At 35.0% G+C, this 9678-nt stretch overlaps 1 protein-coding gene across 4 annotated transcripts; it reads right to left on the bottom strand.

Annotated features, from left to right (window-relative positions):
* Positions 1-1093: 1093 nt before the first annotated feature.
* On the bottom strand, positions 1094-7094 carry LOC122309802 (protein NRT1/ PTR FAMILY 8.3-like). Of its 4 annotated transcripts, XM_043123463.1 has the most exons (5): positions 6864-7094; positions 4345-4450; positions 4038-4255; positions 2761-3317; positions 1094-2123 (listed from the first exon to the last, which is right to left on the bottom strand). In XM_043123463.1, exons 1-5 carry the CDS (start codon positions 6945-6947, stop codon positions 1301-1303), a joined length of 1788 nt encoding a protein of 595 aa, XP_042979397.1. In that variant the 5' UTR covers positions 6948-7094; the 3' UTR covers positions 1094-1300. The 4 variants fall into 4 exon arrangements, with proteins under 4 accessions (XP_042979397.1, XP_042979398.1, XP_042979399.1 ...); XM_043123464.1 differs by lacking the exons at positions 4345-4450; positions 6864-7094 and adding an exon at positions 3427-3589; XM_043123465.1 differs by lacking the exons at positions 4345-4450; positions 6864-7094 and adding an exon at positions 3427-3586.
* Between the last annotated feature and the right edge of the window lie 2584 nt (positions 7095-9678).

The raw sequence follows: 9678 nt of genomic DNA, 5'->3' as shown, positions 1-9678 counted from the left end.
ATCTGGATGCGGCTTTTATACTAGGTTTTTAGGTAAGGACAACCCATACCTTGCCTTAAGGAGTTCATGTCATTTCAATTGTTCATCTAGTTAGAATCATTTAATGTGACGTGACTCCTAAGGTGGTGTCATTAATGCGGCGTAGAGTACAAGGAACAACGTCATTAATGCGACATAGCTCCTTGACTCACTTTATCCTACGAAAATTCATTGTTAAGTCTCTTCGTGCCTACTGTCAGGAGATTGCGGATTCCCTGCATCTCTCACTCATTTACCTGTACATGTTCTCGAGGGTTAGTTGTCATTAGAGTGTGTCAGAGCAGCGAATCCTATCTGCCCCCACCGTCTGTCTTTCCTACGTGAGGGTTGCTTCTCTGGTTGGATTTGCTCATAGGCCAAATACTTTGTAGAGGCCTAGTGACTCCTTTTAGAAGAGGGTTGTCGAGTTTGATTGGGTTCTCCCCTTGAGATCCCTTACGAGCTTGCCATACAGACCAATGGCCGCGCGCGGGAGGGGTGGGGGGTAAATCCCCTTACAAGTGACATGCATGACACATCACTGCCACAATTCTAACCCTTAATTTTGCTAATTGGTTGGTCCTCTGTCCTAGGGAAATGAAATGGTTAGTCAAAACTTAGAACAACAGTAGTTTACACCTTAAATGTAGAGAGATGAATAAAAGTGAGCCCATTTTGTTCCTAATTGACTGTAACATAATAGCTAAAGGGAGGCTTGAACCCACATAGAAGGGAAGGAATGCAGTTAAGAGAGGCCCGAGCTATAATGTTTCGATTTAGGCATGAATTCAGGCAAGAGAGTTGCTAAAAGAGGCACGAATGTCATTCATTCATTGGGTAGTGGGTAAGAATAGAGAGCGGCACCGGAGAGATGGGGCTCGACAGCAAACAAAAAACCCCACACTCTCTAAGAAATTTAGATGCTCGTATCCACTCCCTGCACATACACTTAAATGAAATACGATGACCACCTGCCTCTTTCCAGCTACCACCATTGGGCATTCATATTATAAGGAAGACAGTTTGTCGCTGATCAAACACAGAAGCTGGAAACGAACCACGCTGGAGAATCACAGAAGCTGAAATCACTGTTAAATAGTTTCCACAATATATAATACACAGATGGAATCTGGAGAGAAATTTTAATCGTAGATTTAGTTTATATACAGACCCTTTTATTACAGAATCCGATCCAGAAATAGCTATTAAGTCATCCTCTTACGGAAAAGCCTTAGCCCCACCCTTTAGAATTTTCCATATAGACACCCATCTTCTGGAATCCTTAAGAAGCCTTCTTTTGTTTGTACTTTCTGGCACAAACAATGTATACCAACATATTTAAGAAGCTGAGACCCGCTAAAAGCCAGAAGAAATAATCAAGGTGACCCTCGTTCAAATTATCCGGAATCCATCCGACGCTCCCGCCCATTGTTGTGAAGTAAGTTACTAGTGTCAGAATCAAAGAACTCAGATAGTTCCCCAATGAATTTGTCAAAAGAGACAATGCACTGCATAAGCTCCGCATGGCGTCAGGAGATTGGTCATAGAAGAACTCAAGCTGCCCTATAAATGTAAATACTTCCGCAGCACCCAACAAGAAATATTGGGGTATTTGCCAAAAGATACTGAGTGGTACAGCAACATCTTCTTCAACCAATCCTAGTTCATTTGCAATCTGCAACCTCCATATCTCTACCAATGCAGCAGCTGACATGCATAGGACAGAAAGAAAAAGACCAATTCCCATCCGCTGTAACTCTGAGAAGCCCCTCTCCTTGCCAGTAAATTTCCTTGCAATCAGGACAATTACTCTATCATATATGGGAACCCAGAAAATGACACTGATGGTATCGAAGCTGGAGAGTGAGGCTGGAGGAATTGTGAAAGAACCAAGAGTCGTGTCCATCACCGTCCCTTGTTCCACAAACATTGTAGACATTTGGGCATAAACAGCAGAAAAGACTATTCCAGTCGCCCAGATCGGAAACATGCGGATCAAAATCTTCAATTCTTCCACCTGTGTAACAGTGCAAAGTATCCATGGATTAGAGAAGTCCCCGCTTTTGATCTCTGCATCTGAGGGTACAGCAGCTTTATCAAGGCACCTGCAGAAGAAAGAGTAGTTCGATTTGTCGGGCAGAACTTTCTTGCAAAGACAAATTCGGGAAAGGATACAGTGAAATGATCTGATGTCATCACAGCAGTAGATTAACATTCAATAATCTACAATATGTCAACATTTAAGCTTGATAAGGGCAGTCACTTTCTTCCCATTACATCTTTTGCAAATCAGACTTAATTACACATATCAGACCTTGCAGATTTTCTGAACCATGCATCATTCCATTGATTTTATGGTTGCACCCAAAACAATCCTACATGTTTTCATACAGAGTATATACAAATAAAGATAAGTGACTTCTATTGAACATAGCTGATATAACTGACTAGACAAACCCCACAGATCCTTTTACCACTTGAGTTAAGACACGGGGGCCTCTATCTTATTTATTAGTCATTTCAGTGACACCAATTCAACAAGACTATCTTCTGCATTTAAATGGAAGAAAAGGTCGCATTTCATGGGTGCCCAAAACAACTGACAATGTGTCTTACAGTGCATATCTATCTATATATTAATAAACTAACTTCAGCATTGACGAAAGAAAGCCAACAATGCATAGAAAAACATCTCAGAACTGGAAAGTGATTGAAGTCAGAATAACATAGAAGAGAGATTACTTCAATTCTTCAGTATGCTCCAGTTTCCGACTTCCTTTAATGGCAGAGTATTTGTCCTGTGTTTCATACAAACAACTACTCTCTTTGGGGACCTCTATATTCCTCTTACGGAATGATGCAACAAAAACCTGGCACATTCTTGTAATAGGACTTCCCCCAGGTTTCTGGAATCTATAAAGCGGAGTGCCTGAAAAGAAACTTGCAATAGCAATGCCCATAAACAATGCTGGGATGCCAAATCCTAGACCCCACCCAACATTGTCTTGAATCCAAACCAAAAAACTACTAGATATAAGTGCACCAATGTTAATAGAAAAATAGAACCAGTTAAAGAAGGATCCCTTCTTTACTCGCTCTCTTGGATCAGTATCATCAAATTGATCAGCACCAAACGATGAAACACAAGGTTTAATTCCACCAGTCCCCAAAGCAATCAAATAGAGGCCGAGGAAGAAGACCGTGTACTGAGCTGGAGTAGCTGATGGGCATACAGACCCCACACATTCCACAGGCATCAGTGCAGGAACAGATGCTGAAAGTGTTAATGTACACATTCCCTGTGAAATGGTTGATGACTTCAACGGTTACAAATTTCAATTATATATTTGTCATTTGATTACAAATGATGTGAATAAAAATCAGTGCCATCAAGAAAAGGAAACAAACTGCATGGTAGACGGCATCCTTCACTAAAACCTCTTTACTGAGGAGCATTGCATTCATCAGGGGAAAAAATGCTCGATGCCTTCTGATGATAAAATACACTGAAGGTTTGTTTAAAAAGTTATCTTGCTGGAATGGAGTAATGCCTTTCTGATTAGAGCTTCTGCTGTCAAGGTCAAAGAAGAATCATGGGAGTAAGGGTTTAAGGTCAGAGTGCATCAAAGTTGTATTTTGAATCTATCGAAACGGTCGTAGCTAATCAGAATTCTTCTGCTTCGTATCCTTCACAGACTTTGATTTGTTGTAATTCATTAAATAAGGCCGCCTTCAAAAAATCGCATTAAGTGGCCTTTCATAATGCTTACTTATCCTGATTCAAGTAAGATAGAGCTAGATTGGCATTTGTTTAACAATTCACAATCCTCAGAAACTCTACGTACATTTTCAACTCAGCTTAAAGCATATGCGCTAGAAGAGATTGTGATTGTCTTTCTCACATGTGAGAGGTCATACGCTCAATCATCCAGAACAGGATACTTAAAGATGTGTAATATGTCATGCAATTACATTGAATGAAATACTTCAAAAGTAAAACAAGAGATAAACATACTCACAATGAAATAAATAGTGGAGAAAGCTGCAATTGTCCAATATCTTCCCCAGTAAGCATCTGCTAAGACAGCTCCAATGAGGGGTGTAAGATAACAAGTCCCTTGCCACGTGGTAACATTTCTTGCAGCAGAGACATTTCCTTCATGTAATTTGTTCGTAAGATAAGTAACAAGATTAGTGGCAATCCCATAGTAGGCGAGACGTTCACAACCTTCAGTACCTGTATTTCAAACGATATACAAATATCAGAAATGAATGAATTAATTGAAATATTAAACTGTTAGTGCAATGCCAAAAACAATGAGTCACCTAGAATGAACGGGCATGCTCTCCAATTTCCAGTATTCTGCTTAAGGACAGGCTTCCCGTGAAAGTTGACCGAGCCATCCCCTGTATGTTGGCTGCTGCGTTCATTCTGAAGATGCAGAATTGGAAAGTAATCACTCAATACAGTAATAGAAGAAATCCTTTCTAAAAGAGAACTAGGATATCTTTTATGAAGAGAACTAATAATAGAAATCTTTTTTTTTTTTCAAAAAAAGAAAAGAAAAGAAAGATAAAGGCATGTTGTGTTGAAATATAAGAATGATAATCACCTGATCATTGGACCAAGGTTAACCTCCTAGAAGTTATCAATATGGCACATAAGAGTAGTTGTCCATGAATTTTAAATAATTTTTATTTTCAGAAGGTAATTAATCATCAAATATCCTCTAGGAAAAGTGCCATCTTAATATCAGAACTGCTACTAAACTGGCCACAATTTAAAGCCTTCATGCGAGAAGAATGGCTTATTTAAAAAGCGAAAAGAGAACAAGATATTAAAAGAAATACAAACTAGAGTTATAGAGAAGGTAGAAGAATAAAAGAGAAGAAAAGAAACATGAAAATTATCATGGGCCTTTGGATGAGTTAAGTACCTAAAAAAATTTGCACAAAGCAATAATATAGTTTGCATGTAAGGCAATGCATACAATATTCAAGTAGAAACACAAAATGGAGATATGGAGATGGTATGAATACATAAGTCATAAGGACTATAGTATAAATTATGAGGGCCCCTAGCAAATGACTAATATACAGTATAGCATAAAGAATGCAATGTAAAACTGATGGTAAATAGCCAATTTAATACTGCATATAACCTAATAAATCTTCACTAGAGAAGTTGAAGTAGTTACAATGAGTTATGAGTTTTTGGTTTGAGTTGTTAAAATGCAGGTAGTGTATAAACATTTGAGGTGTTTGATGAATGCATGAGACAAACATCTACTACAAACACAGTAGCTTGTGCTGCATATGTCAGTTTGAACCAGGGGGTGCGATTATTAAACTATCTGCAAAGGTTTGCATGTGAAAATAACTACGACTCAGTAGCTTGTGCTGCATATATCACGTTGAACCAGTTTGCAACATACATCTTGGTCTCTTCTAAAGTTGCTCAATTTTGTCCATGGCTGACAAAGGACAAATTTGGTAAATCTGTCTGCATGCCAGTGGTGGGCTTTAGGATAGGGAAACTAGTGATCTTGTGGTTTGTTACAGTTAAGGGATAGATTTTAGGGTTTGAAGCTTGGATTGGGGTTTGAACAGTTTTGTCGGTTGAAACAGACTGAAACAGCATTTAGGCATTTCCAAAGTGGTTCAACAGAAACAAGGCTAAACAGCAATGCAGTGAAGCATTGAATATATTCAATAAACACATCCATGTTTATGGAATATAAAAGAACACTTAATGCAAATATGAGCAATGCCTAACGAGGATTCCACAGTAAGATGCTGAATCACTATTGGTTGCCCATTTAATGACCTAGTACCATCCATTCCAACTATCAGAATTTGTCAATTAAACATCCCTCGCCTGGACCAAAAATTTTGCTCTTCAAGATGAACAATGGCGCTTTAACATTTCTAAAGGCTGCATAGGTTAAACATGAGTAACCAATATATTACAAATTATTTTTCGATGAGCAACAGAGAAGCAAAATAATTGGAAACTTATTAAAAGAGAATTGCACATTGGAAACTTAAAACTTTTCACCTATATATGGAAGCAACGCTGATAATTTTTGCTTCGAATGGTATCATATCGTTCTTGAAATTGAGGCTTGTCTTTCAAACATGAAGATAAGAATTTATACGTACATCATATATAAATGATATTTTATCTCGTGATGGTTTAGTTTATCCATTTCATTTATCAAATAAAACAATTAAAAACAACAAAAGTAAAGGGACACGCAGTGAAAAGTATTCAATAAACTTCGAAACAAAGCCGCATGCAATAGAAACTAGAGAATCTTTTCCACAAAAGAAAATATAAACCCAAGTCAAGCCAGGTTCACAATTTCCAACAGCTTCTTCTGACAATGGACCCTACAGTTAGGGAATATTTTGCATCTAATTTTTAACAAGACTAACATGCGTCAAGATCCCCGATACGCATCCCCAACAATCCCCCCTTTTTTGGCACCAAAAGAAAAAGTTATGGGTTTACCCAATTGGGAACTTAGGCAGCAGCAAAAAACCAATGGGTTAATCTTATCCCGAAAGAACAACACGTTCAACCAAAACCCACTCGACAGACATGAAACCTGAGTGCTAGAAGTATATTGACTTTGGAATAAAAGGAATATCCAAAAATAATTCATTTTCCATAATATGAGCAGGTACAATATCCCTTATTGCTCGTACAAAAAGACCCACAATCCAGAGTAGATAATCAAAAAGAATTATCATCGAAGATGAACAGTTTTTCAGATATGCGAACTGCTTTCAGAATCAGACAGCAATCGAAAGAGAGAAATAAACCAAAGCAAAAACAAAACCTGTAAAAGACCATCTTCCAAGAGCGATCTCTCATCCTCCAACGAACCCATCTCATCTTCCAAGATTTCGACACGTCTCAACATATTTTATTATTATTCATATTCTAATGTTTCTCTGTTATTCAAACTTTATTCCACTATCCAACGGCCCGTAAAAGCGGGGGCACTGAGGCTTAACCAGGTCAGTGACTCCATGGGCTTTCCAAACTCGGCTTTCAGAATCAGTCTTCTTTATCAAAAATCTTAGATGCTTGTTCACGATTAGGACTGTAAATAAATAATCCTGTTTGATAGCTTCCTCGGTACTTATTCGATTAACTTCAAATTAAATTTAACTTATAAAAAAAAAAATCTCGTTTGTTAAAGCAGATATTCGCTCGATTTGTAAATGACACATACTCAACAAAACTCGACTCGACTCGACTAAGCCTTATTTAGACTCGTTCGTTTATGCTCGAATCGACTCGTTAGTTTGACTCAATTAAAACTCTTTCATATATTGATAAATATATACATACACCTATGCATGTATATATGTATTATCTAATAATATAAACATATCACTTTTATAATTAAATATATAATATGTATTCTAATTACTTATGTCTATATAGTAAATATACTTCATAGGTATATTTTATAATTTGTATAATAATTAGTTGATAAAATTTAATAATTTCATATACTAGTATGTGGGAACCATATATGAAATAAATATATTCTATTTTATTAAGTGTATGTATTAATAATATATGTAGACATATAATATATTGTTATTTTGGATAAATATCAACTAGTTAGATATTAATTATTTATAAATTTTTAAAATTTTATAATTTAATAGAGGTTCTACTTGTTAGTTGTATAAATTTAATATTAGTTATTTATTTAATTTATTAATTATTAAATCTTATTAAAAAAAATTCAAACTCGAGCTCGAGCTCGAGCTCGGCTTGACACGAACTTGTTTGTGGGACGAGCTCGATCTGAGATTTTAGCTTATCGAGTCGAGCTCGAATAAAAAATTAAAAAAAAAATCTCGAATTTGAATATTTTGAGTCGAGCCGAACTTGATAAGCTAAAACTCGGCTTGGCTCAGCTCAATTACAATCATATTAAATCACAACCAACGTGCTTTCGGATAACATCGAAAAGCATTTTTTTTTAAATAAAGACTGCATTGATAATGCTTGAATCAAGTCTTTAATACAATAAGAAATGAAATCAAAAGATGTGGTTAACCACTTACTTAAGGCATGAATAACAGAATTATTGGTTCTCACAGTGTGTCTTGCCGACCAAATGGAAAAAGAATTAAGAGTTGATCTTGTGTCTGTAATGAGCTGGCCTGTATGTTATATTATCGAAAAACGTTTGGTCAATGTTATATCTACCCTTCTCTGAAATCTGTCGTTTTTGAACGGAAAACTTTGCATCCAAATTGAAGCCTTTGCAGGTAAAAAATAATAGTGAGAGAGAAAATGTTTCTTTCTACCATATTTATTTATACATTAATATAAAAAAGATCGAAAATTAATATATTTATTTACAATACGCAATAATATTGTTATGTGTCAATTTGTAAGAGCAAAATTATTGTTTTAATTATCATCATGCAACTCCTCTTTCATCTCTAATTTTCTTCCTCTTTTTTTTTAATAAGCAGTCATATATAGGGCTGAGCACCGATTGTTCGGATTCGGAGTTGGTATTATTGTCTTCTGACTTCTACTTGTCAAAGGCCAGATTCGATCTCTGACTCTGACTTGTCAGAGCGGAGTCAGAATTGGACTTTTTTTATTGGGATTTTTTATTAGACTTTTTCCTTAACCTACTTGATATTTCAATTTTATAATTTTAAACTCTAATTGAATTTGGGCTTCTATATCAATTTTTTTTTTTAAAATATAATTTCTAATTCCTAATTTATTTAACCAAATTTATTACAAAAAGAAATAATTCACACAAGGATTCTTTATCCTTAGAACCTAATACACACATTAAAATTTTAGACACTATAAAATAAAACTAAATTCAAACTTGCAAAAAAAAAAAAATTCCAACTATGATACACACATTAAAAATACATAACTAAAATTACAAACTAAAATTATTCATTCAAAATTACAAATTAAAAATAAATAACCAAAATGACAAACTAAAATCATTCATACAAAATTATAAGTTAAAAACACAGAACCAAATCTAGCATCCATGCTATATTGTCATTTCAACAACAACAAACAAAATAACACAAAGCCAACAACACCCATCATCTACCACCATTTAACTCGTCTAGATTCCATCATTAACTATCTTCCCAAATTATCCAACCAACTTATGTTTCATCATCCATCAATAAGTTCTAATTTCATCAATAAGTTACAACTTATAACAAAAGAATCAATACAAATTATAACGAATGTCATTCTAACTTGTACATGAAGAAACAAGAACAAAATTAGTGAGAAAATAAGATACTATATAAATTTATAAAAATAAAGAAAACAAAATTGAAATAAGATATTAGAAACAAATTTGTCAATCATTTTCATGAAGTATGCTGGCCATAGAAGTGACTAATTCTACATTTAGATGTTAAAATATAGGAAATTAGTATCACAAAATGTCAAAATCAACTTATATAACAACTTAAAAAAATCTCTAAATAAATTACCTGAGTCTAGCAACTTAAAAAAATCTCTAAATACAGTCCCAAAAACACCATCATTCCTTTAGTCCAATAACAACTTAAAATAATTAGAAACTTTAACCATAACAAAAAAATATCATCAATTACAAAAAGAAAATAAAA

Source organism: Carya illinoinensis, chromosome 5 (assembly GCF_018687715.1).
Source record: "Carya illinoinensis cultivar Pawnee chromosome 5, C.illinoinensisPawnee_v1, whole genome shotgun sequence".
NCBI lineage: Eukaryota > Viridiplantae > Streptophyta > Magnoliopsida > Fagales > Juglandaceae > Carya > Carya illinoinensis.
Note: the sequence above shows the minus strand (reverse complement) of the source record. Positions and strands in the feature narration are given on the sequence as shown.

Bases quoted from the DNA above. Each gene is read 5' to 3' on its own strand.
- LOC122309802 (XM_043123463.1), bottom strand. From the start codon at position 6,947: ATGTTGAGACGTGTCGAAATCTTGGAAGATGAGATGGGTTCGTTGGAG. The intron at 4,451-6,863 runs GTTTTGTTTTTG...CTGCATCTTCAG, and splicing joins TGGAAGATGGTCTTTTACAG to AATGAACGCAGCAGCCAACA. The intron at 3,318-4,037 runs GTGAGTATGTTT...ACCATTTCACAG, and splicing joins TCTCCACTATTTATTTCATT to GGAATGTGTACATTAACACT.